Source organism: Pyrus communis, chromosome 8 (assembly GCF_041283825.1).
Source record: "Pyrus communis isolate YQ-2024b chromosome 8, ASM4128382v1, whole genome shotgun sequence".
NCBI classification, from domain to species: domain Eukaryota; kingdom Viridiplantae; phylum Streptophyta; class Magnoliopsida; order Rosales; family Rosaceae; genus Pyrus; species Pyrus communis.
This window is the reverse complement of record NC_142572.1, coordinates 22,892,196-22,916,032: the sequence shown is the minus strand read 5'-3', so window position 1 is coordinate 22,916,032 and position 23,837 is coordinate 22,892,196. Positions and strand designations below refer to the sequence as shown.

At 38.2% G+C, this 23,837-nt stretch overlaps 5 protein-coding genes across 9 annotated transcripts; 4 read left to right on the top strand and 1 right to left on the bottom strand.

Moving 5' to 3' along the window:
* Window positions 1-814: 814 nt before the first annotated feature.
* Window positions 815-2,803, top strand: LOC137718490 (F-box-like protein). The gene is made up of 4 exons (XM_068458053.2): window positions 815-1,006; window positions 1,108-1,275; window positions 1,528-1,776; window positions 2,304-2,803. Exons 1-4 carry the CDS (start codon window positions 830-832, stop codon window positions 2,589-2,591), a joined length of 882 nt encoding a protein of 293 aa, XP_068314154.2. The 5' UTR covers window positions 815-829; the 3' UTR covers window positions 2,592-2,803.
* A 3,832-nt stretch (window positions 2,804-6,635) lies between these two features.
* Window positions 6,636-7,421, top strand: LOC137718791 (gibberellin-regulated protein 1). The gene is made up of 3 exons (XM_068458325.2): window positions 6,636-6,821; window positions 6,961-7,003; window positions 7,086-7,421. The coding sequence occupies exons 1-3, from the start codon at window positions 6,732-6,734 to the stop codon at window positions 7,265-7,267; spliced, it is 315 nt and encodes a 104-aa protein (XP_068314426.1). The 5' UTR covers window positions 6,636-6,731; the 3' UTR covers window positions 7,268-7,421.
* Window positions 7,422-11,102: 3,681 nt separating this feature from the next.
* LOC137717558 (uncharacterized) lies at window positions 11,103-16,617 on the top strand. Of its 4 annotated transcripts, none has more exons than XM_088698927.1 (13): window positions 11,103-12,281; window positions 12,527-12,705; window positions 12,790-12,847; window positions 13,322-13,383; window positions 13,543-13,723; window positions 13,820-14,114; window positions 14,235-14,301; window positions 14,382-14,442; window positions 14,578-14,653; window positions 14,742-14,829; window positions 14,978-15,328; window positions 15,406-15,618; window positions 15,864-16,617. In XM_088698927.1, the coding sequence occupies exons 1-13, from the start codon at window positions 12,173-12,175 to the stop codon at window positions 16,320-16,322; spliced, it is 2,199 nt and encodes a 732-aa protein (XP_088555053.1). In that variant the 5' UTR covers window positions 11,103-12,172; the 3' UTR covers window positions 16,323-16,617. The 4 variants fall into 4 exon arrangements, with proteins under 4 accessions (XP_088555053.1, XP_068313057.2, XP_068313059.2 ...); XM_068456956.2 differs by having other exon boundaries at window positions 11,124-12,281; window positions 13,322-13,452; window positions 14,232-14,301; XM_068456958.2 differs by having other exon boundaries at window positions 11,131-12,281; window positions 14,232-14,301.
* A 788-nt stretch (window positions 16,618-17,405) lies between these two features.
* Window positions 17,406-19,380, bottom strand: LOC137717956 (AP-2 complex subunit sigma). The gene is made up of 6 exons (XM_068457475.2): window positions 19,239-19,380; window positions 19,066-19,164; window positions 18,903-18,953; window positions 18,646-18,819; window positions 18,182-18,241; window positions 17,406-17,697 (listed from the first exon to the last, which is right to left on the bottom strand). Exons 1-6 carry the CDS (start codon window positions 19,239-19,241, stop codon window positions 17,656-17,658), a joined length of 429 nt encoding a protein of 142 aa, XP_068313576.1. The 5' UTR covers window positions 19,242-19,380; the 3' UTR covers window positions 17,406-17,655.
* A 1,731-nt stretch (window positions 19,381-21,111) lies between these two features.
* On the top strand, window positions 21,112-23,226 carry LOC137716925 (WEB family protein At1g75720-like). 2 transcript variants are annotated; one of them, XM_088698390.1, is made up of 2 exons: window positions 21,112-21,476; window positions 22,478-23,226. In XM_088698390.1, the coding sequence occupies exons 1-2, from the start codon at window positions 21,309-21,311 to the stop codon at window positions 22,970-22,972; spliced, it is 663 nt and encodes a 220-aa protein (XP_088554516.1). In that variant the 5' UTR covers window positions 21,112-21,308; the 3' UTR covers window positions 22,973-23,226. The 2 variants fall into 2 exon arrangements, with proteins under 2 accessions (XP_088554516.1, XP_068312375.2); XM_068456274.2 differs by having other exon boundaries at window positions 21,115-21,476; window positions 22,472-23,226.
* Window positions 23,227-23,837: the final 611 nt, after the last annotated feature.

Here is a 23,837-nt window from a genome sequence, read left to right as displayed (position 1 = left end):
GGTGGTGAATCGAGAGATTTGTTGTGTTGTTAGAAAGTGCAAAAAAAAACATATTTGAAGGTTTACAGAATAGAAATTCTTATGGTGCATATTAGAAAAATTAGTGAAAGCACCACTTGATTATCGTACAAGAATCTTTTTATCAACAACTAGTTATTTGTATGAATTAAGGGTGTTTGTGTCTATTTAAGTGATATTTTGAATATATTTAAAAGTTTTTATAACAATTGACATTTTTGAAATTAAAAGCTAATATTTGGCTATATTTGATAAATACTCTAAATTTACAAGTCCCAAGTAATTTTTAGGCAAAGAAAAAGGTAAACCATTACCACTCATTGTTAGAGCACATTTATGCTCACCCTTAAAGTGCGGGTGATGCTCACTTAGTTTAAATTTTGAAATTTATTTTAAAATTAATTAAACCAAACTAATCTTACGGGAATAGGGGTGAGCAAAATTTCCTTCTTCCTTTTCTCATCTGCACCACTCATCACCTTTAAAATAAGCACCCAGTTAATCGTAAAACAAATAGAGCATTTCCCCCCATTTTATCTCCTCTGATGTCGTTTACTGGCGGAGAAAGAAAAACAGAACGTCGTCGTTTTACTGCAGGCGCAAACTTGAGTATAAAGATTTTTCAATGTGATCAGTACACGATGTGGTACATCACGGGTCATTTATTATACAAATGATGAGTAATGTGTGTTAAAAAGTTAATAACTTAAAACATAAAATTTTCCACAATTTATATAAAAGCACGTGGTGTATCATTCGTGTTCTAAGTCACAATAAAAAGTTTCTCCTTGGCGTACGTGTCGTTTCCGTGATGGAAACTCCAATGAGGTGGAAAGCGGAAGGGGCAGAAGAAGATAGTCCCCAACAAATTATCAAGTCAAATACTTCCCCCTTCTCATTTCAGAGGTGCACGCAAAGCAAAATGAGCTCTCTTCTTCCTCTCCACGTTCCGGATGATATTGCCCTCCAAATTGCTTCCTTGTTACCGGTGAGTCAAAGCTCCTTGATCGTTTCATTTTCTTCCGATGGTTGTAGATATTAATTTTGTGTGTGTTTTTTTGTTTTTAATTTGAATTTTTGGAAACGAAGGTGTGGGATTTGTGCGCGTTGGGCAGCTGTTCTCGGTTTTGGAGGGAGCTCTGTAAGTCGGATTGCGTATGGGAGTGTCTGGCACGACGGCGATGGCCTCTTCTGGAATTTTCCGATCATGGGTCGTCTTCTTCTTCTTCCACTGCAATCGAAAAGCCCACGTCCATGGTAATTTCCCAATCGTCAATCAGTCAAATTATTTGATCAATTGAAAATTTGAGCTTGTGGTGTGATCAATCCCTAATGATTATCCATGATTTCGGAGAAGGAAGTACGATTTTCACGCAGAAGCCCTCGATCTCATTACGTTTTAGAGAAAAACACTTGAAAGTTCGATACTTTAGATAAAAGAAACATAGAGCATATGTTGTAAGTCAATGCTGTTTGTTATACTCTTCTGGAAATTTATGATTTGTGCAGGGGTGGAGGAGCTTTTACATCGAGCTGCACAACGAGAAGGCCGCGATTGCTGCCTCGGTGGTTCAATTCGTGGAGAAATGCTCGTCGTCTGAATCCCTTGAGGTTGGAGAGTATCAGAAGGCGATGCGAAATTTGAACCAACTGCAATTCGGATATCAGGATGTGGAAATGTTTCTTTTCAAACCAAAGCTTACTGTGCTTGTTAACCTACTTGGTTTGCACTACTGCCTGAATTGGCTGAGAGTACCGGTATACACTTTTATCACCCTCTCCACTGATTAATTTTCCGTCGGAATCTACGTTTTCAGCTCGTTTATTTTTTGATGAATTCGCATTAAGGCCACTAGCAACCGTAATGGCATTAGGAATTTAGGACTGTTGAGGCTGTGAGGAAATGGATATGAAATTTACTTCTAAGATGATACAATTCATTCTGCCATTGTCGCACTCGTTTCCTTTCAGCGATTTTTCTGTGATTTTCCATGTTATAAGACGATACATTTTGTTCTGAAAATGTATGCAGTTCTTGATTTCTCTTTACCCTCTCCACTGATTAATTTTCTGTAGGAATCTACGTTTCCAACTCGTTTATTTTTCGATGAATTTGCATTGAACCCTAAACCGAATTACTTTTGTGCTTATCCATGTCATAAGACGATACATTTCGTTATGAAAAATGAATGCGGTTCTTGATTTCTCTCAGCCATATTATACATTCTGGCAAAACCAGCTATTGATTTCAGATGCTTATAGTGTTTTAATAACATAATTGGCAGGCTGAATGTGTCCTGAAAGCGCTCCAGAGTAGTGAGATATCGGAGCGGCAAGCTTGTGTAAAATGGTGGACGCTTGGGAGATGGTCACATGGCTACCGCATGCGGGATGAGTTATGTTCCCGGTGCTTCACTCTGTTAGATTTTGGATTGGCCAAACAAGAGGAGGTTCTCGCTGTGCTATATCGAGGCGCGGTTCATGAGGTACTACGCGTTCAGATCTGTGTTGCCGATCCCTCAAGTACCTCTTGGTCATGCCAAGGAGCACGCAGAGAGGGGAAGAAGACTTGAAATTGAATCCTTAAAATCTTTGTGTATGTATAATGTCTTCGTAATTATTGTACAGTGACATTTATACCTAGCCATACGTGCTGTGTGTATAAGTATGTTTTAACTTTCTTCTGCTACTCGGTGTGTATACTCAAACTTGTCTGTAAATCCGTATACTCGAAACATACGTTGTCAATGCAGAGACCATGAAAGTGCTGGAGTTGCTTCAATAACTGCTATTACTTAGCCAAATTCATTTCACTTCCAATCAATCAAACGTTTCAAGGAGCATATCTACAACGAGATCATCCCGGCCTTTTCCAAATCATGGGGTAAATAAACTACGAGTCACTCGAGCGTATTCCTTAACAAAATACGTACTCCCCGAAGTACGAAGATCATCACCTGGTTGCCAACCTGAGGGAGGATGAATTCTCTTTTCCGTACAGACAACAGAGGCATTGGAGATACTCTTGCTTCTTCTTAAACTCCTTGCCCAAACTGCGTGGACAAACGCGGCCATTTTCTTCAAATTCCGAGCATGCTCGAGCACGTACCTTGCAAACTTGATTAAATAAGACCTCTCAGCAAATTCAATGTGGGAGTCGACGAACAAAGTTGTAAGTTTTCGATGGGCTTCGGACTCAATGAGGTCTGATAGGTGAAAGAATGTGATGAAAATTTTCACAGGAATGAGCAATCAGCAAAGCCGATGGGCTGGTTGGATTGCAAAACGAGGGAAAAAAAGCGAAAGCCTAGAAAGCTGAAAATTTGAGAAGGCCCAAGAATTACGAATCACCAGTTGTTTTTCCTTTCTGCCTTGTACCCGAAGGCCCAAGATTTGGTGGTATAAAAAAGTGCTTTGATCGTCACGACCAAAAGGCAAAAGTGCTTTTGTCGTTGCTGCCAGTTGCCAATAATGCCAAATTTAGTGGGTGAAATTCTGCTTTCCAGTTCCATTTTTAGGTCATGAAATATCACGAAACCACAGGCTGCTCATGTAATTGAAAACTATCGGAGGAACACGGCAATTGCAATTGTCAGCTGTCTTTTGAAGATTAGAGTTGGCTTCATACATGCCCTCTAACATCATTATTTCTGGACAAACATATTAATGGGATGCAATGATATCAAACATTGTTAGTGTGTTCAAGATAAGTGTGTTTCTTTGTTAAACATTCATATGGGAACATGTTTGGAACATGTTAGTTACCCTCGCAAATGAAGCATTAACATGTGTGCAGTATGTCTTTCCAAATAACTTTAGGTCTAGTAAAAAAAAATTGTGCACTATTCTTACTGACCCCCTTAATATTATTTCCTGGATCCGCCACTGTTAGTCAGTCCTCCAGCCTCTAGCTATGTGAGGTGACGGATCTAGAATTTGAATTTTGTGGGTCTCATAATTAAAGGTTCAAGTTTTTTTTTAATAAAAACATAGCGCGAAGCGCGTAATAAAAATTCAGTTTATTTACTAAGGTATTTTGTCGAACGCTTGGTGAGCTTGTTGTCAGCAACGTAACAAAGTTGCGCACATGTCAATAAATAATTACATATGACGAAACAATCTGATGAGTGCTATTGAAAGAATTTGAAGAGTGTTGTTGACACAACGTGCGAGAGACATTTGCTCTAATACTTGGTGCACACAAAAAGGATCGGTATCAAACATTCGGAGGATCCTGGAAAGACCCTCACTTGGATATTTTTTGAAATCTAAGTGATTCTGGGATCCTTAGGTCCTAATATGCATCCGCCACTTGCTTTGTGGTCTCATCTCATTCATTTGAGATAAAGCACAAGTCCCCCTTTCTAAGTGCACGTGTGGCCAATCAGGCACGTGTACTTCATCCAAATATTTTATCGTGTAATTAGGAGTATATTTTCTTTTTCTTGTTTTTCTTATTGACTCATATGACGAGATAAAAGAGATAGCGATAGTCGAACAACGGCGATCACCAAAGCTAATTTGTACACAAGTAAGACAACACATAATTTCGAGTTTTGTAGATGCATCACTCTTATATAAGGTTAAATATTTGTTTGCTTGGCAAATACTAATTACTTGATTAGATATTTGGATGGAGAATGATTGGGTCCAAGGCCAACTAATAATCCACTACTAACCACTTCATTAGTGCCTTTTGGTTTGGTAGTCGACTCCACTTCATATATATATATATGCTGGGCAGAAGAGTCCATTATCCATCCCATCACATTTTAAAAGACCTGTCGGTTTTCTGGCCAGCCAGCAAAAACAAGAAAGGACCGTACATGGCCTAAATAAAAAAAATCCATATATAGAATTGGCTTGATATTTATGGAAAGGGATTCTTCGAATTCCTTCTTCTTAATTTATTAAGTTTGGAAATTCGGTCGATTGAGATTTAATCTAATAATTATAAATAAGGTTCTATTTTAAAATTTATAATAATTTTAGCTGTTCGATTAAATTTTAATAATCCGAATTTTCAAACTTGATGGATTAAAAATGAAGAAATCTGAAAATGATTCCTTTTCATAAATATCAAGCCAATTCTATATATGGATTTTTTTTTTATATTCAATTACCTTAATTCTCAACTATTAATCTCAGCCACCTGATTTTAAAGCAGTACATGTATCTATCAACCCAAGATTTTTGTGTTTTCTTTTTTGTGCATGCCTGGAATTCATAGGACTTTTCTACTGGAATTGTTTTTAAAAGTTATATTTCAGAGTTTCGAACGCTATTCTAATTTATCTTTATTTCTGAACTCAAGTGAATTCTATTCTAATGTATATTCGGTTATGTCAAGAGATTTGGATGGATCTCTTCCATCAAGGTCACCGATCAAGTGATCTGAATATTTAAAATTTCATCCAATAGTCCACTTGTTTTGACCTCTTAAAAGTTATAATAATTTTTGGCTGTTAAATGAAATTTCAAAATCCCGAATCACTTGATCCGGTAACCTTGGTGAAAAAGATCAGGCTCAGATATTTGTATTGAAATGAATAAAAAAATGAAAAATTGATTGATTGCCCATGTCTTGCAACTTAAGTATACTTAATAGCAAGGTTCCATGCTTAACAGCTAGCTAGATTCACTAGCTTGCTTTATATGCATGGCAAAGTCCGATAAGTCCACCTTAATTTTCTGTAATTAGTCCTCTAGACTGTGTGCGTAGTGTGTGCCTTTATCAATCTAAATTGCCGCTTCGGCTACGCGACAAAGAATAAAGAAAAAATGAAAATGGTTGAGAGTATGAATTTCACATAAAAAAAATAGGAGACCTTCATGTACTTAAATGTAATTGGCTTACTCCTTATAATGGCGGATTCAAGATTTGAACTTTGGACAATTTTATTGTTTAAAAATCCATGTTTTAAAAAAAGAAACAAAAATCGAAGCCCGCATAAAAAAAAAAAAATCAATTTATTTACCAAGACATTTCTTTAAAAGCTTGATGGGCTTGTTATCATTAGTTAAACTATGTTGTGCACATATTAACAGATATCGACATATGCTGAAGCAATCTAATAAGTGATATCAAGAGAATTTGTATAGTGCTGGTGACGTAATCTGTGAAGATATGTCTAGCAGTCATTATATAAGAACACTTAATGAGCACAAAAAGGACATGTATATTTCTAAGAATACTCAAAAGACAGTCACATGTATATTTTTCAGATTTTTAGTGGTCCTAGGACTACTTTGATCCTAATGTACATCTGCTCCTAACTCTCTATAGTAAAACCCCAACTTCCTTCGAGCAAAAACTCATCATTAATTTTCGACGTGCATGATAACCATGAGCTACTACAACCTAAGGCCAGCTGGAAAGTTCATCCCCACGAAAGCAATACAAAACGCAAATACGATAGCTTTACTCATCGTCCAGGCACACGATTCCAAAAGCTTTTACACGGGTGATGCCTTCTATTTTCTTTTCATGCTTTCGCCATTTTTTTTCCTTAATACTTTGGCTTCTTAATTATTCGCGGCCAATTAGCATATGCCACACGTACCCACCCAGCTGGCAAGCTCCTGCCCTATAAATAGGGAAGCCATGCAAATGAAAACCACATAGTAATACCACTCCACTTTAAGCTTAGTTTCAATTAGGTTTGAGACGAATATAATTAAGGAAATAACTAAATCTCGTTAATCAGCTAGCCATGGCGGCCATCTCGACCTCATCAAGGGTTGTGATTGTTTCACTACTCGTTTCCCTTCTTGTTCTCACACCCGTCGAAGCTGATGAGACGGTAATTATCTATTAAGTTTCGGTTAATTATAATTAGCTACGCAGTTAATTATCTGCTAGCTTCATCCTTTGTTTTTCGTGTTTTACAAGCTAGCTTTAAGGTGGTATATGCATGTTTTTTATATGCTTTGAATTTGCAGGTAAACAACAATCCAGAACAGACTTCTCTCCTCAAGAAAATAGGTAAGTAAATGTTTATTTTTAGATTTTTCATCTGGACTTGTATAGTACTGCAGTGTTTGATTAAATGTAAATATATATGTAGACTGTGGCGGAGCATGCAGTGCTCGATGTCGTTTATCATCGAGGCCTCATCTGTGCAAGAGGGCATGCGGGACTTGCTGCCAGCGTTGCAGCTGTGTTCCACCGGGTACCGCCGGCAATCTTGAGACCTGCCCGTGTTACGCCACCCTCACCACCCACGGCGGCAGACGCAAGTGTCCTTAAAACAATCCTCTATCTTGAAACTCAAACAAACGTGCTCATATGGGGCATGCAGGTGCTGTATATATGGGAATTGAAGGTGTTCATGCCTTCAGATGAATAAATAATATGTTTGGAAATAAATAAAAATGTCACTGTGTTATTAAAGTTACAGAAATTGCTTGTAAGTATGTTATTCTTTTTCAACTTCTTCAAATATGACTCTTCCATTTCGATATTGTTAGTAAAACATCATGAAAAGGTATCCATAAAGAAATTATTTTTTTGGGACCATAGCATACGAACTCGATGATCATGCACTTTTCACACAAGCCTTGTTCTATTTGAGGGAATTGGATATGGGCCGCACAAATTTAATTTAACGGTCCTCATTAACTCATTTTTCAGGTCCATCACATAAAATCAACCAATGGTTCTGATTTCTTTTACACACCAATCAACGGTCCAGATGATTTGATCCCTAGGCTTCGGAGTAGATCCAATTCCCAATTTTAGTACCATCCAACTTCGTACAAGTAGAACTTTCAACATACATGCGATGACCCTTGTAAGAGTGGCATGACTAACTATGCTACTATATATTTTTCACTCCATAAGACTCAGGGAATTATTATGGCATCGATCATGAGGACTGAGTTGTCCATAAGGAAAATTTTGGACCATATAGTCTCTCGATCACAAGTCAATGCAGTTGAAGTTGAAATTGACGTGCCCACTTTACTCAAAACTGAAAAGCCTAAATTATATCATGGGCCTTATTTTCAGTGACCCAGAGCCCAATCCCGCCCATTTCGCAAAATTAACAAGCTGCTGAAACTCGAATTTGTAAGTGCAGAAGCCCTAACGACAGAAACGCCTGGATTGTGAGGCAGATGCAAGTAATTCTTAGTCATACAGACACAGTGCTTAATTTGTTACTCAATTAGGATTTGACCAAAATTATGACCTGGATTAAGTTAATTAAGCAGTTTAACAACTCTTAAACTGTCTCCTTCCATACACTGACATTTATACGCATACTTGTACCTCACTCAATTCTCATGCATGCATGCATACTTGGACAATTTATTGCATTAAACTCATTTAATATGACCATTGAATTTTTCATTTTTTTTGTTAGGGTAATGCTAGGAAAATTATTCATTTAAACCATATTTTGTAACTCATATAACGTGATTTTGTAACCTGTAGGCCTTGCATGGTTCCACCCATGCTCATACAACAATTCTTATAATTGTGTTCACGCATGTATTCGTGTGTGTTATTGAATTTTTGCTATTGCTTATGGTTTATAAAAACTTTTATTTACACGAAAGCACAATAAAAGTATTACTTAATTTGGTCAATGTTGTTGCTGGTTCATATCCTCGTTGGAGTACTTTTTGTCATCGCGGTGTCACTGAATTAAATGACCTCATATCCCATAACCCTCATGAACGTCTCTATAAATATCACACCAGTTTTTCACTTTAAAACCACACACATATTCTCAGTTCTCTAACTCTGCATATCCTCCGAGAGATCGAATATTTTCAATTACTCCAGGGCCAAAATGATGTTGAAGGTTCCGATCGCTCACGTTCTTGTTTCTCTTCTCGTTCTTCACCTCGCCGCTGATTCCAATGAAACTGTACGTAATTAAACTACCTAATCCTGTTTTTTGTAGTATTATGTTCAAAGCTTTTTTGACTAGCTCAGGGTGACGCATTTCAGGTGGCCACAACCTTTGCTGCAAACCTTCCTCCTCAGCCAAAAATAGGTATTAATTAATTAATTAACTGCTATATATGTTACACTAACCAAACCACTTAATTATATGCTTATATAATTAAACATGGCAATATTTACAGACTGTGATGGAGCTTGTGTTGTTAGGTGTTCAAAATCATCGAGGCCTAATCTGTGTCATAGGGTATGCGGGACGTGTTGCAGTAGATGCAACTGCGTTCCGCTGGCACTTTCAACAACTATGACGTATGCCCTTGTTACAGAGACATGACCACTCGTGAAGGCAAACACAAATGCCCTTAGAGGTTAATGTATCAAGTTTCTCTTTATTCGTTAACTGGACTATATAAATAAGAAAAAAAAAATACGATTTTGATTTTATTTACTGATTTGCATTTGAATTACTGACAATTAAATCATAAAATTCTAGCGCATGACGAATATTGTTAGGTCCATAAGCCTAATTAGTTGGAACCTGTTGGATCAGATATATGTAGGGATTTGGAGGCCCAATGGGCTAGCGCCAGTTCACATTTTTCTCCAACTTTGGGGTGCACATTATCAGATCCCAACAAACATGCAAATGTCTCGTATGATCACAGTGACACCGTTCCACTTTTGGCGCGGGGTTATTTAGTTAGGAAGAGGAAGAGGATCCTCTGCAGATAAATATTAAATATGTATGTTAAAAAATTAATAACTTAAAAAATTAAATATATTATTATTTATTTAAAAATACGTGTGTGCTATTCGTGTTCCCGTTACAATAAAAAATTTCTCTCATTTTTGGTGTGGGGTTATTAAGTCAGGAAGAGGATCTTCTCCAAATCCTAGGATCTTCACATCTTAGTCGTTCATCATACATCGTGCGATTATTTTTTTTAAATATTATTTATTTTAATTTTAATCAAATAATTTATAATCACATGATAAATGATTAAAATATAAAGATTTGATTCGAATGAAATCCAATTCCATTTAGTCATTCGCCCTGAAGGACAACGAGTCACACAACAAACTTGACTCAGTCCCCCCATTCCAACAAATAAAAATCGCCGAGTTGCCAACTCCTCCTCCTTCCTTTCCTCGTGGCTCCCGAAACAACTTCTGTCTTTCTCTAGAATTGAACATATATACATATATATATACACACACACATATATAGATGATCCTCTCCACCTAATTCTCTTCATCAAACAATCTGAAATTTAACTTAACAGCTAAAATTATTATATCTTTTAAAGTAAATCCGTGATTTTAACCATTGAATTAAATTTAAAAAATCCGGATTGCTTGACGAGGAGATTAGGCGGAAGGAATTCGGTATCAATACCCTGCAGCTGCTTTCACATCCGCAGATTTTAGTGTCACTCAGTCAGACACTCACAGATTGATACACCCGTTTGTACAATCACTCCTGCATTTTCCCACGCGCATCCTGGGCCGTGTACACTAGCCGCCCTGCACTCTGCAATCTACTATTCCACTCTTCCTGTCCTCCTAACTGAGTCGCGTTGTATACGCACATTGTATGTACGTATTTGTAGAGGTACGATGTATAATACGTACATGTACATGGGGTGTGGGTGAGAAAATATAGGAATGTACTACCCATACACCTTATTTTACTTCTCACATACCCTTGATAATTTTTGTCCGTTGATATTCTTCAATTCATCCTATCCGACGGTCGAAAATTAAAAAGATGTGTGGGAAATAGAATGAAATATGTGAATATTACATCTCAAAATATAATTTGTGTATGTGGGAAGTGGGAGGTACAGAGAGAGAAGCACAACCGTTTCGTACGGAGAATTTTCTGATGCCTCCACGAGGAAAAGTAACAACCGTCGGATTTAAGAAATTTGGGTTTCACAGGAGAGGGAGAAAGCGATCGGACGGCCGAGCGCGGCGGAGGTGAACCGGTAGGACAGGGGTGGGGTGGGAGGTTTATCTGATGTAGGATGCCACGCGGGATATAAAGTTGCCCCGATCCATCAAAAGATGGTGTGTGATCTAACGGCTGCGAGGGGACCGCAGACTGATGGACAGCGTGTGTAAGCCGTCGATGGTGGAATGACGTGAGGAGGGAGGGAAAGCATGGAAAAAAGCCTCGGTCTTTCCGTCTTTTGGGAACCAAGGTCGTGCTTTGTGGCTTCTGCGTTTGGCTTTCTGCTTTTCTCCACTCTGTTCTCTCTCTGGTCCAAAATTCAAGCTCCGGTCTCTCTGGCTTCTTCGATTGCCTTCAGTTTCAACGTTTCCCATAAATGCTTTTGGGTGAAGCTGATGAATTCAATGAATGGGTTCGGATCATAAATAAAGAGAGAAATTGTTGGATTTAATTTGGTGGGTTTGGGTGGAAGAAAATTGGGTTTCTAATCGAATCGAGACATTGTTTTCAATCAATTAATGCGATCTAACTCTCCTCTCTCTCCATTTGACATTGTTTTCACGGGTCTCTCAGTCGCAGACACCCTTTTTCTTCCTTTTCTCTTTTACCCTTTACGTCTCTCTCTCTAGGAAGAACCTGATTCTCTGGGCACGAGGTGGGGAGCGCAGTGCTTTACATTTCAGTGGCTTTTTGACAAATCGCTTTGCCTTTAATCGCTTTTACCTTTGTCTTCTTCTTCTCCTCCTCCTCTCTGAATCTCCTCTGTTTCTGCTACTGCTTCTGCTTCTGCTTATTTTCTGAGCTCTCTTCACTCCCGCAGAAAAAACGGAGAGATATCTGGCAATCGATCGAAGCAACTGATAAATCGTCGATTTTCTCATTTTTTTGGCTAAACAAATATAATAAATAAAATAAAAACCAAACCCCACTTTTTCGGTTCTCTTTCCGGCGACCTTTTCGTTTCGCTAAATAGCCATCGATACCCACAAAAAGAAACAAATAATAAAAAACTAAACACGAAGCTCTCTCTCTCCTCTCGCTCTCTCTTTCTCTTTCCACACGTTGTTCTCGCCCACTTTCTTCTTCAGCACCCTTGCCTCCACCTCATTACCCCCATTCCAGCATCTGGGTTCTGCTGTCTTTTCGTTTTCCTCATCTGGGTTTCTTCCATTTCATCGTTCTGCGATCCAAGTTTGAAGATTTTAGAGAGCTGAGCTCAAAATTTGCAGAGAGGCGAAGGATCTGTTCCTCGAGCTCAATCAGACGGTCCAGAATCCTTCAAATTCCAGATGTTAGTACCACCTGCCACCAAGCATCGAGACGTGAGACGTGGAGGAGGAGCCACTCGCTTCAAGCAATCTTCTGGACCCAGCAACACCACCACCAAGCTCTTTCCCAGTAAAATGCTAAAATCCCAATAAATATTTCACCGTTTTCGAATTTTTGGAATTTTCTCAGCTGGGAACATTCCAAAAAACGGCCGAGAAAATTCCAAAAGCCGCTTGATGGGTACTTGTCTTTATCTGTGTAGCTTTCTGATAAGAGCCTTGCAGATAATGCGTGCCTCCTTCCCTTATAATTATCACCACTATTTTCTCTGAGTAGTTGCTGTTCATTTATTTTGTTCTTCTGAAATTTTGAAGGTTTGGATGGTGGTGGGGACTTTGTGCTCTCTGGAAGATCAACGAAGAAAGAGAGGCTCAGAAAATTGAGTGCTCTTGGTACTGCAAAAACAACGAGCTTTGGAGACTGCGAAATGGGTTGCGACGTGCCTGACAGAGACGATGAGCTCCCCACTAAGAGATTTAAGCTTCCCAGAAAGGTTTGCTTACATCTATCGATTACCCAAAATCTTTGATTCGTGTTATTATTCCTCTGTTTTTAATTTTTCTTTTTTCTTCCCCAGTTCTTTGATGATTGCAATGGCGTTGATCTTGCCTCCGTTCCACGGAAGCTCCGATCAGGTATGTGGGTTTGAATTAACAGTGGAAAATTTTGCTCTTTTATCTTTGTTTTTAATTTCAACGCTAAATTTTCCATTTTTGAGTTAATTATTTTTTGGTTTAATTATTTGGGATTTGATTTCTTTGGTGGGTCTTCTGGGGAGTTTTTCGAGTTTGTTTTACTTTGGTTTAAGATGTAATTCTGGATTAGAAGTCAAGCAAAACCGAAGCTTTCCGCTTTTTCTTTCTTTTTCGAGAAGGAAGCTTTCCACTTTTATTAATTATTTATTATATTTGGGTCTGATATTTTGCCCTCCTTTTTTTCTGTAGTTTTACTTTTCCAAAAGAGATACTTTAATGGCTTTCAATGATTCGGGTCCCCTTCGGATTATGGGGAATTAAAAAAAAAAAGAAAAAAGAAACAGTTCCTGTTTTATTCTGTAGTATGAAGTATGAATGTCTTGTGCCTTCTTGAAATTGTTTATGCACTTGCAGCAATGAAGAAGCGCAATCGTGAATCTGCATCTCCCGCCCGGTCTTTACCAAATGCAAAGAAGGTGAGCCATACAATGCGTGGAAGCGAATCTCCGAAAAGGGATGGTGTAAATAAGTCCAAACCGTACTTGGTAGTCATCTGTCTGCTATTTCGATGTTCTCGTTATGTTTGCCTTTTCTGTTCGCAACTCTAATGCATATACTCGAAATTACTTGTGAAGAAACAAGGAGGCTCAGAAATCACCAAAGATGAGGAAGAAGTAGTGGAGACGTTGTATGCTTTGGCGGGACTGTTTCCCAGAAACGATTCAAATGATGATAGTAAAGTAGACTCTGAATCGTTAGATGCAAATCCTTCAGCTTTGCCAGAGTCAAGGGAGAGTTTGACATCTGCATTTGAAGGTTGATTCGTAATTCACTTCTGAGAAATCTTCTTTTTCTTAAATATATACAATTGTGCCAGACTGTTAATTTATGTGGTGGAATTGGTTTCTGCAGTTGGAAATGATAAATCGGGTTCAAACTGCCCCTTGAGAGCTACCAAGGCTGCCAGTCCATCAAATGTAGAAAGATTAGCAAAAGAAAATGATCAAGTTGATTGTTTGAACAAACCCAGTACTCAACAAGAGCCTGAGTCGCCTAACAGCAGGAAATCAAGTATAAATTCAGATAATTCAGTTCCTCAAAATCTGAATGTTTCGTCATTGTCAGTGAAAGTTGAGGGGTGCAATGAAAAGCATGCTACAAGCAATGCTGTCAACTTTTGCATATCTGATCTAAACCTGGATAGTTGGTGGGTACTCTTCAACTTAATTCTGGCTTCCATCCCTGCATTATATTTCATTGTGTGTTTGTGTGTCCGCCTATCTGTTTCGTTTTTAAGCATTTTATCATATTTCTAATCTCCCAGCAGGTTAAAGCAGCCTGTGCAAGAGTTGTCCTCAATTCCTGAGAGAAAACCAGTAATAGCACTGGAGCTGGTAAGAATTAACTCATCAAGTCTAAGTCAAATATCGTTTGGTGAGATCAGTTTGATTTTAAGATTTGGGTTACTCTTCAGAGCACAACTGTTGGGGCTCAAATTGTACTGCACGATATGGACCAGGAAACAAAGAAAAATGGTATAGTTCTTGTTTGCAGAAAAGTCTTCACTATTGGTTGTAATTTCACTTTCACTTGTGAAAAGCCGTGTTTTAGTATTGCATTGCGTATCAATTTCTTCAAGATGACATCATCTTTGGTTCTTTGATTCAAAGGTCCAGTATTGTGGCCTGGCTTGTCTTCAAGTGTCTCTCATGGTGCTAGGAATGATAGTCCATCATCATTGTCACAGTAATTGTCCTCAATCCTGAATAAATTTTCTAGATAAGTTTTATTTCTCTCTATTTTTCCCGTTTCTCATGCTTTTTATCTATTCAAGGTCTCCTGCTGCTAAAATTCCGCCCTGGCTTGATGCTGCCTTGTCTACCTCGAGAGCTTCGGTCCAAAATGGTTCGTCTTTTGGAAAGGTGAAGAGAGGAATTTCAATTTTCTAATGATTCCATTGTATGATTATCAGCTATTTTATAATTTGAATATGCGCCACTCTTTTCTTCTCAAATTTCAATACCATGTGAAGCTTCTGATTGAGGGTATGGTGGACTATCAACTATACAGGTGACTACTTTTCTCAATGGTAGAAGGTCGTGTAAGAAGTGCGCAGCTCATGTTTACATAAGTCACTTAATTCAGGCTTTACAAAACTCCGAGCGTAAAAATAAGATACAGCTACAGCCTAATCAAATGAGACCACATGAAGGATCAAAACAAGTGGCTTTTCTGGGAGTTAATATCAATGCTAAATCGAACAATGGTTTAAATGGGATTGTTTCTACCAGTAGTGTAGGTATTTCTATTTCAGAAAAAAATTCAACCGAAGCTAAGAACGGTACACTGCAGCAGATGAAACTCCATCAAGATCAGCCACAGTTCGCATTGGGATCTTGGGCATACACTTCACCAAAGCAGGTAAAGCTTAGTGTTGTAATTGCTATTTATTCATCGCAGGGTTTTGATGATGTTCTCACTGGTTTCATTTCTTGCAGAGTATTGATTTCCTGTCATTGTCAGCTGGAGGTGGTGGCTCAGAAAGTAATAATAGTTTTAGCAGATCTAGAAACGGGATGGAGCCATCGTCACAATCCCAAGCTACTTATATCCATCCCCTCATGCAACGTCACACACTCGTTCCTTTCTCTTTGCCCCCGTCTCAGTACAGCTCTTCCGCTCACCCTAACAATCCTTCAGTGTCGCAGCAGGTTTTTCTGTTCTCCTTTAATTGTTTTCTTTTTATTCCAGTTCTTCTGTAAAGCTTAGATTCACTTTAATAGAACCAGGATTTAATCTTATACGCAACGGGAGGTTGAGAGGGACAACTGAGAGTTATGCTAATCATCTTTGACCAATTAAGCATACCTTTTACTATTTTAGACCTATAGTAATAGTGTTGAATATAAACATTGAATGCAAAGTACTAAAATTACAAAATAATACTTAATTGTAGGGCCAGATGCAGCTATCTCCATATCATGGCAACCCATTTTGTGGTCCTCAAGCAAGCCCCACAGCCTCGACAAAGCAGCAACCTCAACAGCAACATCTTCAGCTCCAACAGCATCAGCAGAGGCTTTGGGCTGCTCACTTAGCGGCTCAGTACAGGCCGGTGGGAACTTCAGCGCCCGCAGTTCATGTTCCCGGTTGGCAAAATGGAAGGCAGGATATGATGCTGATGCCATGCAGCCAAGGTCTAATGTCTCCATCCCCTTCAACACTTGAACTTGTTGGTCCCAAGTACGCACCACTGTCTCAACAACAGCTAATGGCTGTCACTTCATCTTTTCCTCCCGGCAGGGTGAAACGACAGGAACACCACCTACCTTCTGTGTACGAGGAATCTGGAGGTGGATTTCGTGCTGGAAGTGCGATGCCACTGCAGTTGCTCTGCAGCGAGCGCCTCAAGTAAGTTCTGTTGGGAAGTAGCTGGTTCGTAAATTATTTCATTCTTTCTTCTGTTCAGAAGTGGGGCCTTGCTGCTTAACTTTATCGCGACTCAATAAGATATGAACATGTATAAATGATCACCCGGCATTTCGGCCATGGCTTGATAAGCTGAGGCATTTGGTTCGTAGGAAAATTGCCCTTAGACTATTAGGCCGCAAAGGTTTTGTAGTAGTCATTTCACGAACATATTTGAGGCACATTGTTCATCTTTTACAAAGAAGATAAAAGAAAAATTAGAAATGTTTGTGCTCTACAAAGTACATTGCATTGGGGATCAAATTTGGCTTGTGTTTCGGAAAATGGCTTCGGCTTTTCTAAATCGAAACAGAACTAATAATTTGGAAGACTTGGGGAATAAAATTTAAGAAAACTAATGAAAATGGTTTGAAAACTTAGAATTTTAACCAAAATGACAAAAAGTGTTGTAAGTGAATAATACCAGACATGATTTTTTAGAGTAAAAATATCTTTAACGTTAAAAGTAAACAGCACCAAGAGTATTTCATTAAAACTTTCTAAAATTTAGCTTACATCTAAAGATTTTGGTAATTTTGGTTGATGTTTGGTCTCTTTCGTATTGCACTTCGTTTGTACAACGTTGTCTTGCACTCGAAGGACGTGATCTGATTTCAAAGCTATCGAAAGCATGTTTCGTTTTGAATCCTCAAAAAGAGAGACCTACCTTCCACATCACCGATATCTCAAATCAGTAACGCATTGTCGACCACACAACATAAGAATATGCAGGTTAATCAATGGATTTCAACCGATAACGGCCAGTTTTCCATGGGGTTATACATTGCTTTGTTACAATTCAAGTTAAACACCTGTAGAACTGAAAAGTGATCGAAAGGTCCCCGCGAAATGCATTCGGCAATACCGTTGGTCCGCGCAGCAGGATAGGAGCTCTGGCCTTAGCAACCGAAGCCAACATAACACGACCCCTGTTCCAAGCAATGTCAAAGAAAACTGATTTGTCTGCTAACTTGCATATACTCATTGTTCCATGTAAACTACAAAAGTGCCTATCTGGAAACAGAAAAACTGAAAAATACACCATTGATCGTATATATGCCTTCAATTATACGAATATATATTTCAAACACAAATGACAAAATGGGGGAAAAACCGGGTACAAAGAAGATATGAAAAAGAGAAACCTTCAAGTTTAATTGACGTTTACTACACGAAAGGAATTCACACAACGAATGGCGATACAAGAATTGACTGAAACAATCGGCAGAAACAAAGAACCAATACATCAATCCTAAAAACTTGTCACCCAAGGAAAATCTTCACTCTAGTTTTTCGAGTTCCCCCATTCTCTCTATTATCGCCTGCAAGCACAACAAAAAATTCATGAAACCAGATATCTTCGATGTTGTATGTTTGCATTGCCAATGATTACATAACATCAGTATAAACATGACGAGGCACAAAGCAAGGTAGTTATTGGGAAATAAATAGAGCGATCTAGCCAAGTTGGAGTGAGGATTTTGGTTTCTTGGTGTACTATACAAAACAAGGCAAGAGCTAGTGGGGAAAGAACGAGAAGACCCGTGAGGGGCAATCAAAGGCACATACTTTCACAAAATTCTGATACATGATTAATGATAAATCAGATCAAAGGGTCCCCGGACCAAAATGGATAACAAAAAACCAAGGTTTCTGTTGCATGTCCCCATTCTAAACCAAGGTTTCTGTTGCCTGTCCCCATTCTAACAGCATACAAACGCAAAATGCAGAAGAAACAGAAGAAAAGCTACATTGATGACAAAACTTCACAAGAAGATAAATTCGTAGACATTCGCATGGTCTTACCTTCTTGCTTGTTTCTTGGAGCTCTCCAGCAAGAATGAACTCATCAAGTATCAGATAGACCTTCCATAAATGAAAACAGAAAACATTAATCAGTAAGGTAACAAAAAACCACACCCATATAGACTCACGAGCGGGGAAGAAACTCTGCAACACCAAGGTATTTACAACTTTAGGTATTGGCATCTACCATGCAGCCTGACTTGGTTACTGCCTAACATCAACTGACAGTAAGAAAACCGCAAGGTATGGTATAATGTTGGAGGAGAAAACAACGGGCTTGAATTCGCAAAAATCAACGGCTTCCAGTAGTATGGCCGATTCATTATTTCATATATATCTACTCCCACCACTATCCAAGTTAAGTTTCGTGAATATAATCAGCACGGGGTGACTACTACTAACTCGGGAACTAAATACGAAAGCAGATAATCACATCAAAACGAAGGCGAGAACAAGCAACGGACCTTGTGAAAGTTAAAGACCAAATCGAGCTCGCAAACATTGCTGAAAAAATGATCCAAAATTTCAACGAACAGATGAATGCATTCCAAGTATGCCAGTTCATTGTCAGTTATATCAACACACAGTGAGAAAAACAACCCTGCATATCTCCTGTATATAACCTTGTGTGTACGGAACTGCAAATTAATTTAGAAAATTAAATCTTTGCTTTAACCAAACTATTTTAAAAAAATCCCAAAAAACAAATTAAATTACAAACCTCGACGAAATTTGTGAACTTGGGATCTCTGTTGACCACCAAACGATGAACCTGCAAGGACCATCGAATTAAAAAACCCTAGAAATTTCGAAACTTGCAGCACAAATTGCAATTAAAATTTTAATATCAATTGAAATAAAGGGGAATTAGGTGTGGATCATACCTCGTATTCGACCTTGTGCTTCTCGGAATCCTCGAGAGGAACGTAGTACTTGGCTAACCGGGTCTTTCCCTGCCGGTTCTGTAACAGTATAAATCGGATCTGCCATACAAATTGGATCGGGTCAGATTTCGAAATCGAATCAAATAATACTGGAAATGTTTAGAGAGGAGTACCATTGTCGAAGCAAAATTGAAGAGAAATTAACAGCAGAGGAACCCCAAACTTGGGGACGAAAGCTACCAACTTTTTTCTTTTCTTTTTGGTTTCTTTGTGCGATGTCGTTTCGGAGTTCCAATGAGTAGCGGGGCCGGTAAGAGAGAGAGGGAGAGGGAGCCGGCGTAACTAAGTAACTTGGGTAGAGGAGACGTGTCTCCGTTGGCGGTCTTGGTCAACGTAAACATTCTAAGAATGAACTGAGAGACAAACTGACAGAATGAATTGACAGACAAACTGAAGGAATGTATGAAATTGTAATAAATTCGTAAGATGAAGTATGACATTGATATTTTTTAAAGATGGGGTATGAAACTGTGATTGACAAGGTAATTTTATTTAATTTACCCTTAACTAATTCACTCATATAAAACTCTTGAGTTTTATTATCGGTCCATCTTAAAGTCGCATAATAATTGATTAACAACTTCTAAAATAAATGACAAAATGAAGATTCTAAACCAATTGCTCATACCACACTCAGTAAATATTCTATATTCCGGAGGCTCAGAACAATTACTTGAGAAATCAAAATTCTTGCTAGTGATTTCACTAGAGTTTCTCGGGTATCAAAATGCTTGCTAGCGATTTCATTAGGTTTTTTGGATATCCAGAAAGGCAAATTTCGTTACACATGTTATTACTGAAATTTGGTTGTCTGGGTTTAGATTGTGAAAAGGGAATTTATCTCATAATCTTTTCTAGGTATTTGAAAGTTGACAACTCGCAAAATGTTCCCAACAGTTTTCGGTTAGTTAAACAGCTAACTAACTTAACAGCAATCAGTAGTTAAGTCGTCACCGCGATAATTCTACTCTAAGCTACATTACAAGAGGAGGAAAATTTAAATTCAGGCGTAGCTTATTTACCCACACAATCCACCACTTAAAAACTCAATTTAAGTTACTTAATCAGATAGCGTGATTTTATTTAAATTTAACTCTTCATTTATTAATTAGAAAAATTTAGAATACAGTTAAATTTGTGATTAAGATGAATGTTTGGACAACAATTGGGACTGGACGGATAAAACAATGTGGACTTGTGGATGTGAGACGCAACAACGATCTGTGCTTGGTGCTGTTAGGTCGAAATCGAATTGCTTGCAACATGTTTTTTCACAGTTTTTTAGTATATATCCTGTCCTAATATGCTTACCGTGACTTGGACCGCCAGCATTTCCTTTTTATATGTTCTCCCGTCCCATCAAATATTATTTTTTGTAAAACACAAGGTAAATGAAGAGGAATCTGGCCGAGCCTAAGATCTTGTTAATATAGTTATTGATAATGATTAGCTGAGAGTGATTGATGATTCTCATCCTAAACCTTTTAATTATTGGCTTAATTATTCTCCTTTTGAAATTCTCAAATTTTCATCAACCTTGAGTTGTGGCCGCCGATCAGATTTGACAAATTATCGTTCATGTGTGCCCTCTGATCTGTTCATTGGGTGCTAAAAGGGAGATTCGTCTGGTGCTACAAGGGAGAAGGGATTCCACACGTTATTCGCTAAACAATTAATACGATGTCATGTTTTTTATTTTTCTATATGATAGAGTCATTAGTCCGGAATATCACAATAAAACACCGAAATATGTAAGCGCTACTACTACTTGTGGATTGTAGTCCATGTTGGTAGTTTGTAGGCAAGCCCAACACTAGTAGAGTTGGGTTGGAATTGGTGGAGTTTGTTCTGTTGGTGTGTGTGTGTTGGGGCATTTGGCGAAGAGTCCCTCTCTATTACCGAAGTCCACGGAGCCACCCACCAACCGCCTTTCGCATTCACATATATTAACAGATATCTAGTGAAGTGGACGCGAAGAAACGAATTCAACCTCCCCACTCCCTCCTATAACCCCCCTGTGAGTCCCTCTCTCTCCCCCTCATTTGTAAGCTGTCAATCTAACCAGCCACCCCATCTGTCTCTCCCTCTCTCTCTCTCTCTCAAGTAGTACTAGTCCAAATAGAACACAAATTCTTTCCCTTCATTCTTTCAACTTTAGGAGTGCAACATTTTACAAAGTGAACATGGAGAAAGAAGTAGGAGGAGGAGGAGGAGGAAGAGGAATGCAAACGACGAGGACGAGGAGGGCGGAGATTGATACGAGGCGACCCTTCCGCTCTGTTAAAGAGGCCGTTGCGTTGTTCGGAGAAAAAGTTCTTGCCGGAGAGCTCTATGCCTCCCAGCTCAAACAGGTGCATCATTCATCATCAACCTTCATCACATTTCAATTTCATATCCTCCGCCCCTTATGTAACATATGTTCCCCTTAATTTATTTAACCACATTGATAATTGCATTAGGGTTATCAGCTAGATTAAGGGTTACTACTTATGTTAACTAGCTTAGCTATCATGCATGTAAGTTTTTTTCCGGAGATTTTTCGTAATTTGCACACAGTTTTAATAAAACATTGTATTTCTACTATTCATATATTCTATCGTATTGTATTGTAATCAATATTTGTATGTATCCATGCATCATAGATTTCAACCTCTGCAAAATGTAATTTCTTTGTTGGTCTTGCTAGAAGATAGTCAATCATATATGCTTTGCTCGTGGCTGAGTACAACTTGTCCTTAATTATCATGTTTGGTGGAATATATAAAGCTAAATATGTATAGTTTGATATATTTAGGAGAGTATAAGCAATCATCACGAGGCCTAATTCCTTATTAATCAGCTTTTTAGGGAATCTAATCTTCTTGGCTTTCATATGAAGAGATGCCAAGTTATATGCTATGCACTTGCACTATACCTTCTTTTTCTTTTTAAATAAAATTAACTAATGTTTATTTAGACTTTAGGAGGGCTCACAAGCAAGCAAAGCAAGCATCCACCGTTCCTTTACTATTTGTTGCACTATCAAATATTAGTATGACTCTTAATTGGAGAGATTCTAGAGTTGAGACTTTCATGTCACATCACTCGTACGCACAAAACTCATATAAAGAGGATATTTGCAAATTTGGTTTCACAAGGACCATTTTGAATGGATCTAAATGCAGGGAGATCATGTTGTGTGTGACTGTTAAAGTACAAGTGACGTGACATGAAAATTATTATTTTGAAAATTTCTCCCCAAACTGTTTTACTTACATATATTTGACTGATAAAATTAAATTTTTAATTAAGGGATGCATTTGATTTCGATGCTAATTGGTTTTTTTGTAACATGATCCGTATATAGATGCAGAATGAAGCAAATGGAAATGGGCATCACCCTGCATTATCCAGAATTGGAACTGTGTCAGCAGAACTAGAGGACACAAAACAAAGCCTCCAGAAAGCCAGAGAAGAAAGTGAGCTCATGGAAAACTGCCTCTCTTCTCTAAAACAGGAGCTCGATCGCACAAAGCAAGAGCTCCAGCAACTGAAGGAACGAGAGTACGAAAAACACTTCATAGAAACCGAGATTGAAGACGTCAGGATATTCGATGAAGACTCGACCAAGTTTGAAACCAAACCACAAGCATCTAGTGAGGAAGATGAAAGTTTTGAGTTCCAAAAGAAAAGGTATGTGACATTTGCAAATCCACCTTCCCTTGCGAAAGTGATGATTGCGCCAGGAGGTGTTGAGGAAACACTGCAAAGACACCCTTCTCTCAAGAAAAAGAAGAAGCCCTTGATTCCTCTGATTGCAGGGATCTTTTCTAAGAAGAAAGGAAGCTCCCCAGTTGCTTATGCTTGATGCAACATACAGGCATAAACATACTTCTTGGTTCCAAGAAGATTGCATCCCAACTCTTTTCACCCTTTTTTTGTACAAGTGTATTTTCTATGTTTCAGTTCTTTTAATCCATTGCATATTTGGCTCGGGATAAGATAAAACTGTAACGTTGTATGTCGATTGATTATACCACGTGACTGTGTTCCAATACTGCATAATAATTTCTTAACGAAAATACCTAATAAATCAGCATCCTTCAATAGAGTACCTAATAATTTAGACCCTTTAAGCTTGCTGTTATGTTCCTTTTCATTTTCATTCTTAAACTAGGGACCTTTTTTATTTTTTATTTTTTATTATTTGAGTAGTGTATCCTTTGGTCAATTGAATGGGCCTTAATGAAATGGACTTTAATACAATGGGCCATATAAACATTGGGCTGGAGCCGCTGGACCAGGACCAGCCTAGTTATAGATGGACAGCCCGCAACAATATGTGCTTTGAGTCTTTGACATCCGACGACAAATACGGAGCACGACAAAAATTTTGATAAGATTGTCTAATTAGAGTAGCTCTTAAACTGGATAGAATCATCATGGAGAGATCTAATTAGAGTAGCTTTCAAACTGGATAGAATCATTATAGAGTAAGATGAGACCAAAGCACAAAAAATCTCATACTTTTATAAGAGATTCCTTTTGAATAACGTGGTCATGGTGTCCTAATGAAAATTTTCTCCTCTCAAATTGGCTAGAAACAAGAGTCATTTTGCTTTTTAGGATTTTTTTTTTTTCTTTTCAAAATTCAACCCAGCTCCGGTGAAAATAAATACAATGAGAAATAATTTAAACAAAACTAATGCATGCATTCAGAAAAATATGGATAT